The sequence below is a fragment of the Danio aesculapii genome, chromosome 15 (genome assembly GCF_903798145.1).
Source record: "Danio aesculapii chromosome 15, fDanAes4.1, whole genome shotgun sequence".
Taxonomy (NCBI): Eukaryota; Metazoa; Chordata; class Actinopteri; order Cypriniformes; family Danionidae; genus Danio; species Danio aesculapii.
The window spans coordinates 7,501,659-7,527,253 of record NC_079449.1 but is presented as its reverse complement, the minus strand read 5'-3'; the positions used below and the strand labels follow the sequence as shown (position 1 = coordinate 7,527,253).

The 25,595-nt window shown below is 33.7% G+C and overlaps 1 protein-coding gene across 1 annotated transcript; it reads right to left on the bottom strand.

Annotated features, from left to right (window-relative positions):
* Nucleotides 1–7,299: 7,299 nt before the first annotated feature.
* On the bottom strand, nt 7,300–22,677 carry LOC130242050 (NACHT, LRR and PYD domains-containing protein 3-like). Its single transcript, XM_056474070.1, has 10 exons — nt 22,673–22,677; nt 17,741–17,854; nt 17,403–17,456; nt 15,484–17,286; nt 14,300–14,470; nt 13,538–13,708; nt 11,934–12,104; nt 10,027–10,197; nt 7,772–7,949; nt 7,300–7,515 (listed from the first exon to the last, which is right to left on the bottom strand). The coding sequence occupies exons 1-10, from the start codon at nt 22,675–22,677 to the stop codon at nt 7,480–7,482; spliced, it is 2,874 nt and encodes a 957-aa protein (XP_056330045.1). The 3' UTR covers nt 7,300–7,479.
* Between the last annotated feature and the right edge of the window lie 2,918 nt (nt 22,678–25,595).

Below are 25,595 nucleotides of genomic sequence, written 5' to 3'. Positions count from 1 at the left end.
GTGAATTTTGTGAATTTTTACTTACTAGTCAGATAGAAAAAGATAAAAAAATTATAACAACAGCAACAACAACAACAATAATAATAGTCTAATAATAATAATACTTCTGCTAAAACTTACATATTAGGATAAAAAAAAATTGTTGTAATAAAATTAATCTAATAATTACACTGTAAAAATAATATGATCAATGACATGCTTTTATGTTGATAATAACTAAGGCAATCATGTTTTAGCTGTTTTAAGTCAGTTAAATGCAAATTAAGTTTAAATGTCTCATAAGTTTGTTTTGATTCAATCTAAAAATTAAGGCAAACAAGTAATTCATACAGTCTACAAATAAATGACATATGATGAAAATTATGCAAAGTTATATTCAATTAGATTTTAAAAAATAGATTAAAACAAGCAAATATACATATTAGATGAAACCAAAGACATAAAAAAAGTCTAAACAGTTGAACACGTACAGTATTATGAGCGAAATAAAATGTTAAAATGGCAACAAATTAGAAAATAACACTTTAGACACCTTGATCTATTTAATAAACTTTTGGTTTATTTTATTTGATCATTGTTATTTTTCACAGTATAATCTGGGTGATTATATACAAGAGACCGTACAGTAGCCGTTTACATGAAAACCCTGGTGTCAAATACAATATAGCCATAACCTTTACTGTTGTAACAGGGTTGAAATGGTGTCAAATACAATATAGCCATAACCTTTACTGTAGTTCATAAAAACGGCCACTAGAAAGAGCAAAAGCTCAACTTTTCAACAAACAGAAACAGCATCTGCAACGGAACAATAATCTACATATTATTTCTCATCTGTTGATTATCTTTGTGGTAAACTCAAACTCATTAATATAAACGCGACTTCTTAAATCTCTGCTTTTTATTTAGGAAAATATGAAAGGCACCTCATGGTGATGAATGAACAGTGTTTTGTATGAATATATGCAGTGCTCAGCTGCTTCCCCTCAGCACTTATATTTACCTTCTCTTCAACTCGTTTAATATGGAGCTAATAATATGCCAAAAAATCTGAATTTGACTTGTGTTCATTTGAATTATTGACAATTGTAATTTAATAAATCTGAATTTGTATATGCCGTTAAAATTTGTTTTGAATTTCTTAATTTGAATTAGAACTTCATAAGGTAAATTAGTGAATATCTAAAGTTTAAGACAACTGAATTTTTCAAGGCTGGAATTTTTTATAGACATATTTTAAAAATTCATATTTTTTGTGTTCTGAATTCCAAGACTGCAGATATTCAGTTTGTAAAAATGCAGTTTCAGCGTCATTCCCGGCATTCGGTAATATTTCAGCTTGAGCAAATTTATTTTTAAAAGTGTATTAATTATATTTTTAAATAGCCCACATAATTAGGCACAATTTAAACTTAAAAAAAATCATATTTTCCACCTCAGGCATTAAAGCCTTTATATTATTTTCTGTTTTATTCCTATTTGGACACCCATTATTCTCAAGCCCATAACAGACAAAACTGAGTCGTTAATAATAGTATTTTAAAAAGCTTTTGCTATAAAACTAACATTTACCTATTGCTCATATGTCCCTCAAATCAGTTTAATGGCTAAAATATAACATTTTTGATGAGTTTTAGATTTAGATGTGATTTAAGTTACAATTTAGGCATTCTGTGGTCTCATAATTTCTCTAAAAAAGTTTTAAATTTAGATGTTTTACCCAAACCCCATATTTACAATGATAGGCCTTAACATGGTGGTTGATACTCAGCAAGAATTCTTCCTATATTTAATGGTTTTCCTTGTTTTATTTTCCAAAAAATATTAATTTCACAGGGTTGAGAATACAGTGAAGGAGTTGAAGACAGGGTTGTAACAGGGTTGAGGGGACACTTTAATTTCAATTTTAATTTGTTTTAATTAATTTGAAATTACATCTAAGACTTAACCAAAACACTTATTTATTTTAGTAAAACATTTAGCAAAGGCATTAATCACACTGAGATTAAATTAAACCAAACTACAATCAAAATTCAAAAAAGTAAAATGCTGCAGGTAACTGGACCATTAGTAACCTTTAAAATGCTGATAAAGGCCTGTGTTACCAAATATATTGCTGAATAGAACCTACAGTAAACAGGAGCAACAGGTAAATCATGTCTAAAACATTATTTCCTGGAACATAAATAAAAACTGCAGCAGAAAAAGATATTCTTAATGAAATTGTTATGGAAAATTCTTAATAATAATAATAGTAAAATAAAATTATATAGCCAGATGGGCTGGTCTGAGTATTTTAGAAACTGCTGATCTACTGGGATTTTCGCGCACAACAATCTCTATGGCAGAAAATTCTATAGTGAGCGGCAGTTCTGTGGGCGCAAATGCCTTGTTGATGTCAGAGGAGAATGGCCAGACTGGTTCCAGCTGATACAAAGGCAACAGTAACTCAAATAAGCACTCGTTACAACTGAGGTATGCAGAAGAGCATTTCAGAACACACAACACATCCAACCTTGAGTCGGATGGGCTACAGCAGCAGAAGACCACCAGGGGATTTAAGCAGGGATTCTTAAACCTTTTGATAGCTTAACCCTCTTTATCTATAATATTAATTTGAATTATGTCCTTAATGAATCACTCTCTAAAGTTGGGTAATTGTCACAGGACATAGATATAAACAAATTAACCATTTACATAATTGAGGTTTTTTTTACTTGTTCTGATTTTTGTTAGCTTTTCATTAATTCATGATGAAACTCGTGACGCATTCAATATAAAATCTGCTGCTGATACGGGTGCCATGTCTGACATAAAATTGCAAAGTTTAAGTGAAAACACTGCTTCAAATATACTATCAGTGACAACATTTTTGGTAAGTATATATTTACTGAAATGTTTTTTTTTATTAAAATTCTTGATAAATTAGGTGAATATCTCAATCCTGTTACAAGTTTACAACCCCAAAACAATGGCATGTAACGGGGTTGAGTGTGATGGGGTTGCATTTTTAAAACAAAAGGACCTCTGCTCCTCGTGTGGTTTAAAAGAGAAGGCCCACATGGCAGCAATTAAACAACAATATGTTATATTGTTTGGAAAAAAAAAATGTTTTATTTAAACAATCATATTCCATCTTAGTTTTACGTTACGGGGTTTAAATGTTAAGCTTGACCGTACCCTTCCTATCTATAATAAACATCAAAAAAAGTAGGTAAATTAAAATATATCTTTTCTTCTTTTGCACCATGCTGTTAAAGAGAGCTGAATGATGTCACTTTCTGCCTGTGATGTCATATAAGAGTGGCATCTGAATTGTTGTAGGTGGAGAATTGCTGGTGTGACGGGGTTGAGTTTATATTGAGGGGCATAACTTTTTAGCCTGTTTTTTTAATTTTTTTATTTATCACAAGAACACTAATAAATAGTTGTAATACTAAATTTAGACACTGTGTGCATTTTATAAAAAATTTTCTACATGCAATTTTAAAGAAGTGCCTCGGGACATGACAAATGGCTTGGTTTGTCACAGAAATATGATTTTTTTTATGCTAAAAATGCTTTAAATGTATTTTTTTATTATAATGTACAAACTAAATCAATGAAAATGCTTTTAAAATGTAATTTTAGTCAACAACCACTTTAAAAAATATGAGGGACTGAAATATTACCGAATGCCAGGAATGACCCTTCAAGTTTCAGAACATCAAATTGAATATTCTAAAATTCAAAACCAGAAATTCAGATCGTGAAATTCAGATACAGCAGAAAGTTGGTCAGGGGTCATCAACAGGGAAGAGTAGACGATCACCTAAAAAGTCAAACTAAGCATTTTGGCCAATCACAGAGCTGTGTTGAGTTTACTGGTGTATGTGAGGCTCAGGAGGACACAATTCTTCTGCAAACTGACTATCAGGGATCAGCTATTTTCAGTTTTTGTAATAAATACTTGCTTCAGTGAACCAAATTCATATATTTTATTCAATTACATCTCATTTGTTATATAATTTTTGGTGTTTTGAGGGATGATTCTGACCTATACTGTAACCTCTGATGAGTTATTTCAACAGACACAGGGCTCTTATACCTTTAAGTCACATTTAAGGACTTTTCAAGCTCTTTTCAAACTCTTTCCAGGTGCATTTTTAAACACACGTTTTCATCAAACTATATAAGATGCTATTTGTTACAATATTCTATAGTACAGCACAGCATATAGTACAGTATTTTAAGGTAAATTTTAATTATATGTTTGCCCAAAGCCCATTATCAACACTGAAATGCCTCTTCTAAATAGCATTATTCACATCTAAGATATCATATTTAACCTTACATTTATTTGAATAATCTGATTTTCCCATCTATTAAAAAAATTACATAATTTTTGGAAAAACACCAAAAATTGGAAACCAAAATGTCCAATATGTCCAATAATCCAAATTAAGAAATTCTAAACAATTTTTAACAGCATATAAAAATTCAGATTTATTAAATTACAATTGTCAATAATTCAAATGAACACAAGTCAAATTCAGATTAATTTAGCATATTATTAGCTCCGTAGTTTAATGCTTGAACTAAATGAATGCTCCGCTCTACATTCTGAACATAATAGTATTACACTATCAGTGCTGATAAAGGAACAAATTAAAACCAACATTTTACCAGACATAAACTAGTAAACTACTGCAGAATTCAACTTTTCCTGATCCATCACTGCACAAATATTCAAATAAACAAATACATAAAACATTTTGAGGTTAAACTTAGCACAGGAGACACGATGCTTAGCTCTTAAATGAACTAACCAGGTGCTGGTTTTTGGGATAGAGTGTTGTCTGGTTACTTTCTTCCTTTGCCACAATTTGTGTAATATGAAGTCAGTGACAAAGTCTGAGAGTGTTAAATTTGAGGTTGTTTTTGTTAATCGAGTGTGTTATTTAAGGCCATTTGAAATGTTTTATGATTTATTGACAAAATGATAGCGATGCCTCAACGGCTTTGTGTACTACAGTGTACTTCTGCTGTTTCCTAAAACGAAACAAACAAATAAAATCTCTACAAATCTTTATTTGAACATTAAAGTATAAACACAACCTGGAGTTCATTGGAAGAGTAAAATAAAAGTGTATTATCAGAGTCTCAGATTGTTTAATTGACTGATACAAGTGACCCAGGCTGCGGCTCCTCTCCACTATGAGTGTGTGTGTGTGCCGGTTTAAGTGGCATTTCCTGTCTGAATCTCCTTCTACAGCGCGGGCAGGGGAACAGTTTTTCTCCTGTGTGAATTCTCTGATGATTTCTCAGATGAGCAGCTGCTGTAAAGCTCTTCCCACACTCAAAACACAGGTGATCCCACATAGCATCATGCAGCGTCTGGTGCTGCTTCAAATTGTCCAGCCGTGAAATACTCTTCACACAAAGAGCACTTGTGGAGCTTCTCACCCATTTGCACCATCAGGAGTTTATTTAGAAGATGATGATGGTGGTTTTGACCACACTGTTCACAATTATAGGCTTTTTCTCCAGAGTGACACTGCATATGATAACGGAGGCCTGACAGTTCTCTTCCCACATTGACAGCATGTGTGCGGCTTCTCTCCAGTGTGAATCCTCATGTGTTTGTCAAGGTGGGCTTTCTTTCTGAAACTAGATCCACACTGAGGGCAGGTGAAAGGTCTTTCTTCAGAGTGAGTTTTCAGATGCTTTCTGAGAAGTTCACGTGTAGTGAAAGTCTTCCCGCACTCCACACAAGCAGGATTATTCTCAGAGGAATGGATCTTCTGCCGTTTTTTGCAGTTTGCGAGCTGTGAAAAACTCTTTCCACACACTGGACACAAGTACGGCTTCTCCACCGCATGAACTGTCAGGTGTTTGTGGAATTATGAGGAGGACCTGAACTTCTTGCTGCAGTGATCACAGCTGAATGGTTGATCATGACGGTGCAGGTGATGAATGAGATGAATTTCTGTGAAAAACTCTTTCCACATCCATCCATCCATCCATCTATCTATCTATAATTAGTCTAGTTTGTTTTAGCCTTCTTTTTCCCCTGTAAGCAGTTATGTAGATTACTGTTGATCCTTTTAAATGTTTTCCTAAATATGTTTATACAATTTCTTAATTGGCTTTTAAATTAAAAAGAAAAAGTATTAAAGTGACTGTGGAATGTGTGTGTAAAATAGTGGTTAATAGAATATAGGCACACAACTTAAAATAAGTGCATACTTTACAGTTTTTCTCCATTGGTTTGACTCATTTCTTGAAACAGAAATTACATTCTCAAAGTTCTAAGATCATTTGGCAAAACAGTTTTACAGTTTAACACAACAATATAGCTCACTTGCAACAGCTCCTACCTTTCCCAAAACAGTTCACTCATTCGTCAAAACTAAATTTCCTTCTCATTTAAACAGTCAGTGCCCCCAAAATGCTTCATCCCTTTGGCATTGTGTAAGCACTGCGAGTCAAAATGTTTAAATGTTTTGTCACTATCGCAGAGGACCATTGAAATATCCCTCATGTCCACCTTACAGTCTTAGGTCACTGTACTGATTTTTTTCTAGCTAACAGAATACAATAGTAGGGAAACTAAAAGAAATAGGATTTTAGGGTAAGAGTATCCTCCAAGGTTTGACGCCACACATTGCACTCATACTGCCAAGAGAATGGTAACTCCTTTTTTATCGTAATGATCAACCACACACAAAGTTACTTCCATATATCAGAGCAAAAGGAATAAATAGCTGTAATAAATTGTAATCAAATGTTCCAAGAATTCACCAACTGTATGATATTCATGGTATTATGGTCTTGACTGATTTTGACAATTGAACAGACTATTATGCATGTAATGACTTATACAATGAATTGACGCGGACACATTTTGAAGAGAACAACCATTAGACTGAGAATTAACAATCATATTAGATCAACAAGATCTGTTCAGATGGTAATTGTGCTAAATGTAGACTATCTGTACTTAATCATTTGCAAAGATGTACTTAGACATTTGCAATTTGATGAAATTAATGAGAAATTCAATGTTGTTTTGAGAATGTAATTTCTGTTTCAAGAAATGAGCCAAACCAATGAAGAAAAACTGTAATTTAAAATGAAATGTTTTTTATGTGTAATTAATGAATAATTATTAATAAACAGAACAGAACAGTATTGCACTGTACACAAATGTTCGTATTTTGTCGTCTGGATAAATGTATGCAGTATTACTTCAATAAACAAGCAATAAATTCATTAGCTTTTACATAATTAAAGTTGTATTTCAATAACTTGTCTGACTTACTGATTACAATAGGAATGTTTTAGTTTTGTCATTTTCAAATCCTCTTTTCCAGTATAATCAATATCTGGAAGATTTGAAACAATATAATGGTCATTTTCATTTTCCTGGTCATTGACTATAAAAACAAGCCAGTGTTGTGAAGACAGTGTGAGTCTGTGTGTGTGTGACATTTCTCCTTATTCACCATCAGCAGATTCTGAGCACCGGGAATCCTGCAATAAAACACACACACACGCACGCAAGCATGCACGAACACACGCACACACACACACACAAGACATTACTGCTGTCACATCACATCAGCAGATCCATGTTAGAAAAACTCAACTCAAGCAGATATAAATAAGGGTTTACAAACTCAACAGACTAAAGAGAAGCTGAATTATTATCAGATATTCTGCATTTACACACATGAGGCCTGTTACTGAACTTTAGTCAACTTTACAGTTCCAATAAAGACATACTCACAATGTGTAATGTTTCCAGTTTATTATATGGGTCGTGCTTCAGATCAGAGAGCAGCATCACTGTAGATTTTGATAGATTATTCTCAGACAGACTCAGATCTCTCAGGTGTTCAGGGTTTGATCTCAGAGCTGAAGCCAAAGCAGCACAACCTTCATCTGTGAGACCACAATCTCTCAACCTGTAGAGAACAATGACACACTCTTCACTCTCTCAGATCACATCAGTTTAACACTGAATCCATTATTAAAGTACAAACTAAAAGCACAAAAAAAAAAAAAAAAAATATATATATATATATATATATATATATATATATATATATATGTGTGTGTTGAATTATTGGACTGAGGTCTGAAATGTCACAAAACACAAAATATGATCATAAAAGATCAAACATCTGGTTCAGGCTGAATAAAAATCTGTTCATATCTGTGCTGTGTCTTTTTTTAGTCAAATTTCTTTTTCATGCTAAATCTTCTATAATTAATGTCTCTGTTTACAGCCCTGATTAACTGAACTGTTATTTATATCTGTAGTAATATGTACACTACAGGTTAAAAGGTTGAGATCATTATCACTTTAGATGTTTTTGAAAGAAGTTTCATTTATTAGATAGTAAAATTATTATTTCAATTTAAAATAACTATTTTCCATGAGACTAAACTCTAGACTACAGTCATTATAATATGCTGATTTGCTGCTCAAAAAACATTTAATTTTATCAATGTCAGGGCTTGCTAAATTTATAAATCTCTGGGAGCCCTTGGTCAGGCACTCTTTAGTTTTTGGTAGCCGGAATAAAAATTTAAATAGCTCAAATACAAAATGCATTGCTTATTAAATTAAAACAAAAACATACATTTACAAAATAAAAAAATGAAATATATATACTGGCATTTATTATAGGCTACATATTTATTTTTAAAATGAAAAAAATATTATTTAACATTTTTATTTGATTAATATTTTTTTAACCAATGTGAGCATTGTTTCAGGTTTTTTTTTTTGCAACTATAAAACTTTCCAGAATGTTACAGGGTAGTTATTTTAAAATGATAACAATAATATACAAATATACAGAACATTCCTCCATGGTTATTTTTGGTTAATTAATATATATAACTAACTTGCTACTACCTGTCAAATCTGAATGATTTTAGTATTGTGCTGCATCACATTATTCTGTCATTATTTACTCATGCTTTGCAATTCAGACCGGTTTGTGTCTCTTTCTCTTTTTTTGGTGAGCACGTAGAAGATATTTTAAAGACAGCATAAAATGCTTCAAAATATCTTTATCTGTGTTCAAAAAAAACTAAAACCGGTTTGAAACATGTAAAGCAGTGTTTGTGTGCTTTAGTGCTGCGCATTGATTGAAACACTGCATTATTTAAGAGGTAATTGTTTTCATTGTGTCTTTTCTCAAGTAAAAAAAGTGAATTTATTGCTGCCGTATCAACAGCACAACACATACATGATTATCAATTTTTTGAGTGAATGTAAAGACATTGATATATATATTTACTCCCACTTGCCCTTCGGTAGCCCGACTGGAAAAAGCAGAGCCCCGGTACGCCGAGCTGGCAGATTTTGTAAACCCTGAATGTTGAAACAGTTTGTGCTCTTTCAAACTTAAAATATAGTACTATTCAAAAGTGCCAATAAAGTTGTAAATAATATTTTGATTCATTACAGACACACAAAAATGGATCAGAAACAACTGTAAAAATATTGTATTGTTTAAAAGATTTAGTCAAACAGTTGCGGTTATTTTTTCTGTTCATCAAAGGATCCTGAAAAGTGAAATATATTGCAGTTTCCACTAAAATATTAAGCAGAATAAAATGTTTCAAATGTTTTCAACAATCAACTCTCAGATGATCAAAATAATATGAATAATTCTGATAATATATATCAGTCAAATCAGCCTGTCTGAGTCACAATCTGGACATCAACACCTCCTGTATCCTACTGTACATTTACTGTATTATTCCTGCTCTTCAGTCACAGACTGTTGGATAAAATGCCCACAGATGAATTAAAACACTGTTATGACTAAAATAAACTGACCATCCCATTCCTTCTTTATCAGGAATTTGTGTTTTTTATCACATTTTCATCTTTGCTTATTTCATAAAAACAGACAAAAAGAAAATAAATGTTGAAATAATGAAGAGCAGAGAAGCTGCAGAAAGAGACTCAACACTTTACAGATACTTTACACTGTTTCACATGTGAGTCAAATATGATCTTACCACAGTGTCTTCAGTTTACAGTGAGGATCCTCCAGTACAGCAGAGAGAAGAGTCACTGAATCTCCAAGTTTATTCCATGACAGATTCAGTTCTCTCAGGTGTTCAGGGTTTGATCTCAGAGCTGAAGCCAAAGCAGCACAACCTTCATCTGTGAGACCACAATTAATCAACCTGTAGAGAACAATGACACACTCCTCACTCTCTCACATCACATCAGTTTAACAGAGAATCAGTTATTAAACAGAAAGTAAAAGCACAACTGAACAATTTTGATTCATTGGACTTAGGTGGACTTTATTGACTGCAGATTATAAGATAAATATATATTTGTGTCTGTGCAATGATTGTAGTAAACTTCTTTGTACTGTGCTAAATCATTTTAATAATGACACTGTTTACACTATCAGCATTGATGAATTGAATCTATATCAATATGTACACTATCAGTGAAATGTTTGAGATAATTATGATGTTTTAGTTTTTTAAAAGAAGTCTCTTCAGCTCCCCAAGGCTGCTTATATCCCATCAAAATACTGAAAATGACACTTTTTTTTTTACTGTCCACTAGTATTTTTACCAAAAAAGGTTTAAAGTCAGTTATTTCTATGTTATTTTGTAGGATGTCAGTTTGAAATATCAATTTACTTTTCCAAACATTATTTCTGTCATTAATTGTAATTCTAGAGTGAGATTATTGTCTGCACAAGATGTCTGACAATGGCCAGTGCTCCACACACACAAAGATCTGATCATCATCCCGTCTGTCTGGAGTGACTCCCTGAAAGACTATGGGCAAGTGTTTTAAATGCAAAGTGTAATCACACCAAATGTTGACTTCATTTAGTTAATATAAGTTAACTGATAAACAAAAAGTATTTCTGCATTATTTTTGAAATCATCCTCATGTTGCCAGAGTTCTTGTGGACTGAGTTTGTCTCAGATTGTTCTGTTTCTTCATGCCACTCCAGACAGACGGGATGATGACCAGATCAGATCTCTAAGTGGAGCACTGGCCATTATCAGACTACTTGTGCAGACAATAATCTCACTCTAGAATTACAATTAATGACAGAAATAATGCTTGGAAATGTAAATTGATATTTCAAACTGATATTCTACAGAATAGTAATAGAAATAACTGACTTTAAACCTTTTTTGGTGAAAATACTAGTGACCTCAGACTTTTGCACACTACTATATTCATTCATTTTCATTTTGGCTTAGTCCCTTTATTAATCTGGGGTCGCCACAGCGGGATGAACCGCCAACTTATCCAGCATATGTTTTACGCAGTGGGTGCCCTTCCAACCGCAACCCATCACCGGGAAACATCCATACACACTCATACACTACAGACAAATTTAGCTTACCCAATTCAACTACACTGCATGATACGCCAACTGACCCAGCCAGGGCCCGAACCAGCGACCTTCTTGATGTGAGGAGATTGTACTACCCACTGCGCCACCGTGCTACTGAGAGAGTATATATATATATATATATATATATATATATATATATATATATATATATATATATATATATATATATATATATATATATATATATATATATCACACTACTATATATATATGTATATTATTTATAATATTATTACTAATCCTTAAAGGAAAATGTATTAAAAATTTCACACAAATATTTAGAAAACAAATGAACTTGGATAATAGTCTAATTAATATATAAATTTTTAAAATATTGAAAGGCTTTTTAACTCGTATTGTATGTATATTATTAATGTGTCAGTGAGAGCTGATTTGTTTTTTTTTAAAAGATTAACATTATTTGATTTTTGTCTGTACAACTAAAGCATTCTTATGGAAAAAACAAAAACACTTTACATCTTTTTTATATTGTGTTTCCCATGTGAGAGTCAAATATGATCTTACCCCAGTTTCTCCAGTTTACAGCGAGCATCCTCCAGTACAGCAGAGAGAAGAGTCACTGAATCTCCTAGTTTATTAAATGACAGATTCAGTTCTCTCAGGTGTTCAGGGTTTGATCTCAGAGCTGAAGCCAAAGCAGCACATCCTTCATCTGTGAGACCACAATAACTCAACCTGTAGAGAACAATGACACACTCCTCACTCTCTCACATCACATCAGTTTAGTGAATCTACTTTTAAAGATTAAGAAAAGCACACATTAACATATCTGATGGATCATTAGACTGAGGTCTAAAATGTCACATAAAACAAAACATGATCATAAGCAGAAAGTTTTATTCAAGCAGGATAAACATCTATTCAGTGTAAATAATAAGATAATAGCAAGATAGTTTAAATAATGACACTGTTCACACTGTTAACATTGCTGAAATGTGCTGTGCTGTTTATATCAGTAAAAATATGAACACAATCAGTGAAAACTTTGGGATAATTAAGATTTTTAATGTTTTTGACAAAAGTCTCTTCGGCTCAATAATGAAGTGTTATCTCATCAAAACAAACAAAAGAAAAAAGAAAAAAAAGACTTCAATATTGTGAAATATTATTGCAATTTTAACAATTATTGGTAACACTTTAGTTTAGGTCCCAATTCATGCTATTAACTGCAGGCGAATTACCAGCCTATTATTAAGATATTAACTGTTCATTAGATGTTATAAAGTATGATCTTATTCTGCATCCCTAAACATACCCAAAACCTAAACCCAACCTCTACCTTAATAACTATTAATAAACAGCTGATTAGTGGTTTATTTAAGCTAATGATGCTAGTTAATGGTTTGTTAATATGGTGAATTGTGAAATGCTTTCAACTGACACTAATTAAAATTAGTAAAGATTGAAAAAACTTAATGATGCTAAACTTTTTACTGAGAGTGAATGTGTTGTTTATGGTGAGAGCTGAGTTTATTATTAGTTAAAAGAAAAAAACACATTATTTGATTACAATCAGCAAATTCCAAAAGAAGCCAAACAAACATTTCTTCTACTTTGTTTAATAAAATGGAAGACTTTCTGACAAAAGTCTCTACAGCTCAATAAGAAAGTGTTATCTCATCAAAACAAAAAACTTCAATATTAGGAGATATTATTGCAATTTAAACATATATTACTATTATTATTGTCATATTTTACTTTTTAAAAAACACAAATTTTCATTCATGAAGACACATTAATTGATTAAAACCACTGTAAAATCTATATTTTTATTTACATTTTATTTTGTTTTTCAAGTAAATCGAAAAATAAAATGCTTTCAACATTTACATTAGATTTATTTTAAATGTAAAATTGAAAAGTCCTAAACTTCTGACTGAGAGTGAATGCATTGTATTATTGATTGTGAGAGCAGTTTAATATTAGTTAAAAGAAAAAAAACTATTTATTTTTTATTCAATGTAATCAGCAAATTGCAAAAGAAAGCCAAACAAACATTTCTTCATTTAAAATGTCCAAGAATAAAAACATAGACAATGACATTTCAATTAAAGCAATATACATCTACTTAACATTGTGTTTCACATGTGAGTCAAATATGATCTCACCATAGTTTCTCCAGTTTACAGTGAGGATCCTCCAGTACAGCAGAGAGAAGAGTCACTGAATCTCCTAGTTTATTCCTAGACAGATTCAGATCTCTCAGGTGTTCAGGGTTTGATCTCAGAGCTGAAGTCAAAGCAGCACAACCTTCACCTGTGAGACCACAATCCCTCAGCCTGTAGAGGACAATGACACACTCTTCACTCTCTCAGATCACACCAGTTCAGTGAATCTATTATTAAAGTGCAAGTAAAAACTAACAGCACAAATGAACATATCTGATGGATCATTAGTTTGAGCTCTAAATGTTACAGAGAAGATAACATGATCATAAGCAGAAAGTTTTATTCAAGCAGGATAAACATGTATTCAGTGTAAATAATAAGATAATAGCAAAATCACTGAAATGATGACACTGTTCTCATTGTTAACACTGCTGAAATGTGCTGTGCTTTTTTATCAGTACCAATATGCACACAATCAGTGAAAATCCTGAAAAGTAAAAAAACAAATCTATGTTTCCAAAAAAAGGAAATTACTTTCAACATTGACAATAGCTTAAAAAATTGTTTGGAAAATCTTCATGATCCTTAAATTTGACTGATAGTGAATGAGTTTAATATTAATTTAAAAAAATCATTATTTGATTCTTTGTAATCAGCAAATTGCAAAAGAAAGTAAAGCAAACACTGAAATTTCAAATATAGCAATAAACATACATCTACTGTATATTGTGTTTCACATGTGAGAGTCAAATATGATCTTACCCCAGTTTCTCCAGTTTACAGTGAGGATCCTCCAGTACAGCAGAGAGAAGAGTCACTGAATCTCCTAGATTATTCTCAGACAGATTCAGATCTCTCAGGTGTTCAGGGTTTGATCTCAGAGCTGAAGCCAAAGCAGCACAACCTTCATCTGTGAGACCACAATCTCTCAACCTGTAGAGAACAATGACACTCTCTTCACTCTCTCACATCCCCTTTGTTGCCTCACGTTGAATCGCGTCTGTACCAAACAGCTGCTCATGAACAAAACTTTAACAAAGCAGCATTTAGTACCATTGTCACAGTAATTGTCACTCACCACTGAGGGATTTACTCCTGCAAATATGTCTGATAATCTAATAATTGTTTGCAAATACTTGAGAAATGTATTAAAAATACAGCGCGAAATTACAACCGTCCTCTTTGTGACCCTTCTTGGCTTGAATTGTTTACTTACCATGTACAAATCACAGTTCAAAACAATATAATTTTGTCTACATTTCAACTGCAGATTAGTTTGTCCTGATCTATTTAATTTACCAGCTGTTGATCAATTATTAAAATGGAGTCAGTATTTAAGCAGAGCTTCAGAGACAGAAACACTATGGTTAATTAACCTTCCTCACAGCAGTTTTCTTTTGTTCGTTGTTTTGGCTTTACCCGCTCATGTACACTCGGCTTTAATTCATTTATTCTGTTGTGTTCATTAATAGTTTCCACCAATGGAGGCTTTTATTCACAGTTCTGCTTTTTCTGTTTTAGTCATCATTCATACTTACACATTTATACAAATTTTACTTGTTTATGAATTTATGTGGCATTGATAACCTAATAACAAACAGCAAATAAAAGATGGCAAGCAAAAAAGAAAAGACTAAAATTCATGACAAATTAGTGTTTTAAATGTCCATGCAGCGCAGCTCATAATCACAGTAAAGCTCCTGTATGCACAGAAATTATCAGAAACAGCAGATGAGTAATGTGGGTTAATGTTCACTAATGTTCACATTCAGCAAATGATTATCCATCGACCATTATTAAAATGAAGTCAAAAACCAACAGGAGTTAGCATGAAAAATATTTAAGGTATTTTCTTTCTGAATGTGGCACTTCCAGCACTTGTTTCTGGTGGGATACTTTAAAATGTGCATTAAAACAGGGATGAAAACAGAGCTGGTAATACTTACTGAACTGATCTGCAGTCTCTAATCACAGGCAGCATCTTCTTAAAAATGAGCTGTTTTTCAGTTTTATTGTTTCCAGCAACAAATTTATTAATATCAAACTTCTTCAGCTTCTTCTCTGATGTCAAAAACACAAAAGCTACAGCTGACCACTGAGATGAAGAGAGTTTGGCTTCATTTATTCTTCCAGATTTCAGATACTGCTGTATTTCCTCCTCTAGTGAATGATCACCCAGTTCATTCAGACAGTGAAACAGATTGATGGATTTCTCTGGAGAGTCGATGGTCCTGATCTTCTTCTTGATGCACTCGACTGTTTTATTATTCTGGATTGACCTGCTGTTCAGTTTTATTAGTCCTTGAAGGAGAATCTGATGAGACTTCACTGACAGACCCAGAAGAAAGCGCAGGAAAAGATCCAGATGTCCATTTTTACTCCGTAGAGCCTCATTTACAGCTCGCTGATGCAGCTCAGATAATGAAACAGGTTGTGATGAATTCAAGTACAAATGGTCTTTAACTTTAGACCACAAACTCTGTTTGTTGATTTGCTTAAACTCATTTCTGTTGTTGTTTAACCAGGAGAGGTGCACATATAGAGCTGCTAGATGTTCCTGAATGCTCAGATGAACAAAGCTGAAGACTTTCCCCTGATACAAGCCAAACTCCTCTCTGAAGATCTGAGTGCACAATCCTGAGTAAACTGAAGCTTCTGCCTCATCAATGCCACACTCTCTCAGGTCTTCCTCATAGAAGATTAGATTGCCTTTCATGAGCTGCTGAAAAGCCACTTTCCCCAGTTTGAGGATCATGTCTTCATCCGTCACCTTCTCCTCATAGTCCTTCTGATGTTTGATGTTGGTCTGCAGGATCAGGAAGTGTGTGTACATCTGAGTGAGAGTCTTGGGGATCTCTGCAGTCTCTGCTTCACTCAACATCTTCTCCAGAACAGTGGCTGAGATCCAGCAGAACACTGGGATGTGGCACATGATGTAGAGGCTCCTGGAGGACTTCAGGTGTGAGATGATTGTATTGGCCAGACTCTGATCACTGATTCTCTTGCTGAAGTATTCCTCCTTCTGAGGGTTATTGAAGCCTCGTACCTCTGTCACTCGATGGACACACTCAGAGGGGACGAGATCTGCTGCTGCTGGTCTGGAGGTGATCCAGATGAGAGCAGAGGGAAGCAGATTCCCCACAATCAGGTTCGTCAGCAGCACGTCCACTGAGGCGGATTCACTGACGTCAAATAACCTCACAGCGCTCCGAAAATCCAGAGACAGACGACACTCGTCCAGACCATCAAAGATGAACAGCACTTTATATTTGTCACTGGATATTTCCATTTCTTTAGTTTGAGGGAAAAAGAGCTGAAGAAGATCTGACAGACTGAGTGTTTTGTCCTTCATCAGATTAATCTCTCTGAAAGGAAGTGGAAATATGAGCTGGACGTCCTGATTCTCCTTCTCTTCAGCCCAGTCCAGGATGAACTTCTGCACAGAGACTGTTTTTCCAATGCCAGCGACTCCCTTCGTCAGCACAGTTCTGATGGCTTTGTTTTGTCCAGGTAAAGGTGTAAAGATGTCTCTGCATTTGATCGCTGTGTCCTCTGTTGTTGATCTCCTGGATTGTGTCTCAATCTGTCTCACCTCATGCTCATGACTGATCTCTCCACTCTCACTCTCTGTGATGTAGAGCTCTGTGTAGATCTCATTCAGGAGTGTTGGGTTTCCCTGTGCCACTGTTCCCTCATACAGACACTCAAACTTCTTCAGCAGATTTGATCTAAATGTGTTGACTTGAGGGCTGTAAAAACTTAACAAGTTAATAAGCAACATATCCAAACATCTTTTGTTGATATGTTATACTTGAAATCATCCTTTGTATCATGAATCTTGAAATGTATTACTAAACTCACAAACCTGTCACTCATCACAGACACACAGCTGAACTCTGATCTCTCCTGACCAGATGAACTATAAGAAAAAAAAAATCAACATAAAAATGTCAAACTATATGGACACCATAATGCCACAAATATTAACATTATAGGACAACATTAAAAAAAAAAGTCAAATGTCTTGTGTTAGGAAAAAGAAAAAGCCAGTGATATTTTGTGTATCTCCACTTTACAGTTGAAAATAAAACATTCCACAAGATAAAATTAGATAGTATGAAGTAATAACAGAAATATGAACATTAGAAGACATTAGAAGATATAAAATGGCAAACGTATTGTGTAAATAAAAAAATGATATGCCTGAGTTCATTTCGGTTATCTCCATTCTTAAAATGTTTTGGAGGATCCATAGACTGGTCACTCCTCATAGACACACAGCTTGGCTCTGGCTCTGATCTCTCCTGATGAACTGAACTATAACAAAAGATAGAATAAAGTTTGAGTTAAGTTCTGTTTATAAAACTATTTTTGCATTAAAGTGCACCTTTTGATTTTTGATTTTCTTACACGTGTTGACAAAAACTGTAAACTGAATAACGTACTGTTAGATAAAATAATTTGATCCATTTCCATATATTTTATTATATTCTTATTATACATGTACACTTTTAAAGCAGCCCAAAGTTAATGTTATAAATGTAGGTGCTTCTTGACATAATCACACGCTCAACTGTAGTTTTCTATCAGTTACTGACAATGACTTGATTATATGATCAATAGGATTCTACCAAACAAACTGTTTAGATCAATGATTAAAGACATACTTCATTATCTGTTTTCATGCCTGTTTATAAACTGACCTCGAAGAACTGCCCTTTATGCAACCAGAATGGAACCTCTTGTGTTTCTTCTGTACTGATCCCTTGCTAAAAGAAAGTTAGATATTTAAAATGAATCTTCCTGGGTCTTACGGGCCTATTTTATTTTCATTATACATGCTGCCGTTAGGGTCAATCATGATAAATTATAATGTCTACTCTCATCTGTATGCTAACGATGTTCAAATCTATATCCCTGTTGCTTCAGACTCTTCAGGTACACTAGAATCTCTGCACGGATGTTTAGTTGACATCTTTGACTTTGACTGTCACAGAACTTTCTTTCTCTGAACGAAGACAAAACACAGTGTATTGTGTTTGGCAACTCTTACCTGCCTAATGAGTTACTCTCAAATTATCTCAACTTTTCCCCACATTTTTGCCATGTAGTAGTAAACATTTGGGAGTGAATTTGGACAGTAGTTTACAATTTGATAAACAGGTAAATTCAGTGATCAAAGCAAGCTTTTTCCAGCTTCGCTGCCTTGCCAAAGTCAAGCCATTTCTAAGTCAGTGTGATCTAGAGAAAGCCATTCATGCTTTTATCAACTCTCGTCTTGACTATTGCAATGCACTCTATGTTGGAATTAACCAAACCTTACTTCATCAGTGCAAAATGCTGCTGCTTGCATGCTGACGAATAGTCGCAAACATGAGCACATTACACCTGTTCTTTACTCTCTTCACTGGCTCCCTATGAAATTCAGAATTGATTTTAAACTATTTTTGTCTGTTTTTAATGCAGTTAATGGTCTTGCAGTGAGATTTTAAAGGTTCATAAACCGAACGATTAGCAGGCCAGCTGTTGCTGAAGGTCTTCAGATCCATGGTGTAAACAATGGAGTAATCATTCATTTGCAGTGGCAGGTCCGAAACAGTGGAATACCCTGACGTGACACGGTTTAAAGCAAAACTTAAAACCTATTTATTTATACTTGCTTTTGATATTCGTTAGTACAAAATGCTGTTTTATTGTTTTATCGACACTTGTGCTTTTACCATTTTATGTGTTAAATACTGTAAAACACTTAAGGCAGCCTGCTGGTTGTAATAAGGTGCTATAGAAATAAAGGTTGGTTGGTTGGTTGGTTGGTTGGTTGGCTGGTTGGCTGGTGCACTAATCTGGTTTGGATTTTTACCCAGGAAAGTTTGTGTTTAGTTTGAGCAAACAAGTTTTTGGGGCTCAAGAAGGTCAACTGTGTGTAGGTTTCATTGCCATAGTAACTTACGCTACACAGGTAACCAGCTCCGGTGCAGGTTTCATTCTGGGTTAAAGACCCAAACTGGACCAATCAGCTATGAGTAAAGTGACATATAGGCTTTCTGATGCAACAAAGACACTCCCAGACCCAATGTGTCTTTTTGATCCAAATTATAATCTTTTACAATAAAAGGATTTTTGAGTCAAAATAGTTTTTTGTTCCTTATTATTTATTTATGACATAATTTATAATTATTTATATTTTATATTATACATTTAATCATGCAAGGTCATGTTATGATCTTCTATTGGTCTCATGCAATCACATGATGTAAAATTGTAGGTCAGAGTTCACCTAGCTTGAACTTTGAAATGGAGCAGCATTTGAAACTTGACACATGAGCTTGTGTTTTCATTCTGTCACATTCATGCATATGAAATGAAGTTAATGAGGTGAAAAGTCCAGTGTGACCATGACTTTAATCCAAACTCTGGGTTAAAACCTTGACTTAGAGTACACATGAAATCAAAACTAACCATATTGATTTTGTTAGCTCACATTGCTAGTTTCGAGATGAACAATTCATCTATTCATGTCATTAAGAAAAAAAATTAATGAAAAATTTAAATATGGTTTTCAGTTAACTTCTCAATTATGTCTTTCTGATGTATTGACTAACATACTTAACCACGCCCCTCCAACAGTTTTGACAGCGCTAGGAGTTGTCTGTTAGGTTGTAATAACACTTCTAAAACCATTTTCCCAATCATTCTAAATGAACATCTACTTTACTACATCCAATCAGCTAGCAGCAGAAAAAATAAGCCACGCCCAATGTTTTCTCATTTAATATTGCGTTTCTATAGGAACTGCAAGACAATACTAGTTGCAGTAATAGTTGCAGCTTCTGGTTCATGTGGACATTAACATAAAATGCTTAGATCAACTCAAGCACTTAAGTTCACTTAACCTGATCTTAATCAGTTTGCATTCCTTAGGATTTGTCAACCAGAAACTCACTCTGAAACTCAAAGATTGTTCAACAGACTCAGATGTGCAACAGACCTCAGATGTGTCTAAATAAAATAAAATAAAACATCAAGATAAAATTGCATAGTATATGGACACCATAATACCACAAATATTAACATTAGAAGACAATACTAAAACATGTCAAATGTCATTTGTTTGAAAATAAAAATCTTATACCTGATACCATTCTGTGTTTCTCCACTTTTAAAATGTATTGGAGGATTCATAGACTGGTCACTTCTCATAGACACACAGCTGGGCTCTGGATCTGATCTCTTTTGAGGAACTGAACTATGACAGAGAGAGAATAAAGTTAATGGTTTAAGTTCTGTAGACACAACACGTCTATTTTTGCTTTAAATTGCACCTTTTGTTTTGTTTTTCTTTTACTTTCATTGGTGACATAAAACTATAAATTGAATAACAGTAAAGCAACTACTTTTACAGATGTGCCTCTAGGTTTGGGGAAAAAAAACATTAAGATCAGATTAGATAGTATGAACACCATAATAACACAAATATAAACATTAGAAGACATTAGACCTCAGAAGATATAAAATGCCAAATGTCTTTTGTAAATAAAAAAATACTATGCCTGAGATCATTCAGTGTATTTCCACTCTTAAAATATATTGGAGGTTCCATAGACTGGTCACTCCTCATAGACACACAGCTGGGCTCTGGGTCTGAGCTCTTCTGATGAACTGAACTATAGCACAGAGAGAATGAGTAATGAGAATTGAATGGTCTGAGTTAAGTTCTGTTCGTTTTAATTGACATTGTTGACATAAAAACCTTGAATTGAACTACAGCAGAGTAACTAACCTTACAGTTGTGTCTCTTGGTTTGAAAAAAATGGATATAACACAGCATAATAACATGCAATAGACATACAATTGGAAACTACATGGACACCACAAAAAACACAAATATTAATTTAAGACAATATAAAAAAAGTCAAATGTCCTGTTCTTAAAAGAAAGGGAAAAAAGAAAGAAAGACATGCCTGAGATAATTTTGTGTTTCTCCACTCTTAAAAAGTATTGGTTGATCCATAGACCCGTCACTCTTCATAGACACACAGCTGGGCTCTGGATCTGATCTCTCCTGATGAACTAAACTATAAGAAAAAGAAGCTGAGGTTATTGGTTTGAAGTATTAACCATAGATAAAACATTTATTTGTGCATTATAATGCATTTTTTACACTACGCTGACATAAAAACTATAAATTGAACCAAGGTAAATGCAGTAATTCGTACAGATCACAGTTTGGAAATAAAACATCAACAATCAGATGATATAATCACCATAATACTATAAATATCAACATTAAAACACATTAATAAAATGTCAATATAATATTTAGCAAAAAAAAGAAGAAAACTGCTACACCTGAGATCAGTTTGTGTTCCTCTACTCTTAAAATTTGCTAAATGATGGTTTGCATTAATTTATAAAAAAACATTTAATTCTTAATTAACTTCACATTCTGTTGGTTTACACTGTTGACATAAAATATAAACTAATCTACAGTACAGCAACTACTTTACAGATGTGTCTCCAAGCTTGGAAATATTAAGATAAAATCAGTATGGACACCATCACACAAGAAAAGAGCCCACAATATTAATCATAATCATTTTAATATACAATATAAAGTAATAAAAGGTATAATTTTCCATCAAAAAGCCCACTGTGAGGAATCCAAATTTTTACTTTTTAAACATTTTGATCCTAGAGAAAAGCTCTTTTGGAAATTGTCAATAACTGCTGAAAACCAGCGCTGCTTTTAAGAGAGAGCTTTTGTTTGTCATCCAGGAATAAAATTTGATGCACCACAACTGAATGATGGTAAACAATACAATCCAGAGATACGTTCAAATACACAATATGCTTGTAAAATAAACACAGAAACACTGATAAAAAGTTATCAAGTTTAACGACTTTAAAGTGAGATTCTAAACCTTAAACAAACTAAATTGTCACGTAGACTAGTATAACATACTCAAGCGGTTCTCTGCGTTTCTCAACAGTAACGTTAGGCTAACTGTAGTCATAAGAAAAGTTCATATTAAACACTTTAATATTCGATGTTCAAACCAAAAACGATATAAAAAACGTATTAAAATGAGTATTAACATCCTACAGATATCATTTTAATACGCCAGTCGCACTCACCTCATATCAACGTTTGAAGCTTTTTGACTTGATTTCTAAACAGCCATTCTGTCACGTAACCACACGTAAATCTCGACTGGATTTTAGAGATTGTTCAGAAATACATTTATAACTCCGATAAAGAGTCGATTAACTCTTAAAATGGCGAAGTAGCGGAGTGTTTATGTATATCTCAAAATATAACGTTCTGCTGTTGGAAGGTATTTCTGACTCTGCCCACTAGCACCGAAAGTGAAAACGAAAGTGACCCGTATGCAAAGTGAGGACCGGGGTGGGTTGGGGGATGTCGCGGATAAAATTGAAGACTGGGGTGGTCGCGGATATAACTGAGGACACGGGTGATGACGGAGGTGTCGCGGACGCCGCCCTCTCTATTCTGCTGCCCTCAATGGACGCGCCGGCACTGGATGTGTCTAAAACATTTCGAACAAAGAAATATGAGAACAATACTTATTTTTAAATACAAGTGTTACATCATATACCATTAGGAAAAAAAAAAAAAGGAATCTGTTAAAGTTTTAAATTAACCTATTGCCTTTATTAGGCAAATAACAACCCAGCAAGCAATAGCCGTCATTTCACCGGCTAGGTGAAGTATAGACCAGATCTAGCCCGGCTACGTGTAACCCAATTTTAGCCCGAATAACCTTAAATTTGGTTGCATGTTGTTTTTTTGCTAAATAAAGCTTATATATGTATGATACTTCATCATGTAAGAAAAGTCAATAACGTTTATGAGGTTCCTGTAAGTAATAGACGTAGTTTCAGTTTCTCGGTGAAGTATAGACCCAATCTAGTCCGGCTATGTGTAACCCATCTCTAGCCCAAAAAAACTTAAATTTGATTACCTGTCTTTTTTTGGCAAAATACCTTGTGATATGTATGATATTCCTTCAAGTAAGGAAAGTCAATCGCATATAGGGTGTTTGGGCTTTTAAAAATATATGCTATTTTCATAGTCTGAGCGCAGCCTTGAATTAGCTCGTCATCCGTCATATTTATAGCCCACTGATAGCCTAAACTGATTCACTGTATTTGGCCGTGCAGCGCGTGCATCACGCATGCATTATCAGTAAGTGTTAAGGTGTAATTTCGTGACATGTTCTATTTGTACCCAGCAAGCATTTTTTGGTCTAATAGACGTCTATTAGACGTCTAAACATAGCCTAGACGTCTAGGCTAAATCACGGCTAAATTTGGGCTGTCAGTGAAAATCTAATAGACGTCTAAGCATAGCCCAAATTTAGACGGCTACATATATACGTCTATTAGACGGTGAAATTTGGTCTAGGCTAAATCACGACTAAATTTGGGCTGTCAGTGAAAATCTAATAGACGTCTAACCATAGCCCAAGTTTAGACGGCTACATATATACGTCTATTAGACGGTGAAATTTGGTCTAGGCTAAATCACGGCTAAATTTGGGCTGTCAGTGAAAATCTAATAGACGTCTAACCATAGCCCAAGATTAGACTAGACGTGATTTAGACGCCTTTTCAATGGCTACATATTTACGTCTAAAAGCCGGTGAATTTTGGTCTAGGCTAAATAATGGTTAAATTTGGGCTGTCAGTGAAAATCTAATAGACGTCTAAGTACAGCCCAAGCATAAACAAGTCATTAAAATTTCAGCTAATGAATGATTGTTTATACATTTAATAAACAACACAAATACACATATACATATCAACATTTTTGATCAACAGGTTTTCAAAAATGCAATCCATTCAAACTAATTAAACAAAGCTTTTATTAATAAAAGCAACATTAACAATATTAAAAACATTAAACAATACAAAATAAATAAATAAATAAATATATATATCAAAGTTATGACAAAACAAATAAGATAAAAACTAAGACTTTTTTCCCTTTTTCCACAGAAGATATTTTAAAGAAAGCTGAAAACCTTTAAAAAACATACCATGGAAGTACAGGTTATACACCAATGGTTACAGGTATTCAGCTTTCTTCAAAATATCTTGTTTAACAGAATAAAGAACTCAAAGGCTGTTATTTTTGCTTTATATGCACTCAAAATTATTCTTGTAGCTTAAAAATATTCTGATTGAACAACTGAAAGCATGTGGTCTGTTTTGAGGATGTTTAAGGTTTTTATCTGGACTTTAAACAAGTTGGGACCATTGCTGTCTATAGAGAATGAGAGCTCTCAGATTTCACCTTAAGTATCTTAATTTGTACTTCGAAGACAAATCAATGTTTGGTATGACACGGATAATTAAACGTTTTCAGTTCTGGTTAAAAAAAACCCTTTAAGTGTACATGAACCCAAAAAGTCCATCCAATCTATATGTGACACTCAGCAGGTTCAAAACTTCTACACTAACATCTGTAGGTCTGTCCCCAGGACCTGCATCCTCAGCCCAAATGATAAAGATCTCCACTGTTGTGTGTGCGATGAGATTCTGCCACTTTCAGTCCTGCAGAAAAAGGAGAGAAAATACTGAGATGTGTTCTAAACTCAGTCCTGTGACTGTGAGATTTACAAATACATTTATGAAAGGAGGGTGGGTTGACACACTCACCACATATTCCTTTAAGTCTTCATTGAGGTAGATGCACAGACTCTTCAAATGAGGTAGGTCTTCAGGACACAATCACGCTTGATGGTTACGTATTAAAACTAGAAGAAAAAAAACATCTATTAACATAAAAAATAATTAGTCACAGGTTTACAGCTTAAAGCTTTTTACTTATTTACACATTTAAATTCAGTTATTTATTCACTTATTTTAACTATTTTAGTATCAATGTGTTATATTCAATGTTTCTTTGTCAACAGCAGTTATATGGATAATGCATAAATATTGTTTACAATTTTCATTCTGTGTGTTTGATGCTACTCGAAAGCTTCATCCAGCTTGTGAATGCACATGGGCAATCTGCATATGGACAGGGAAA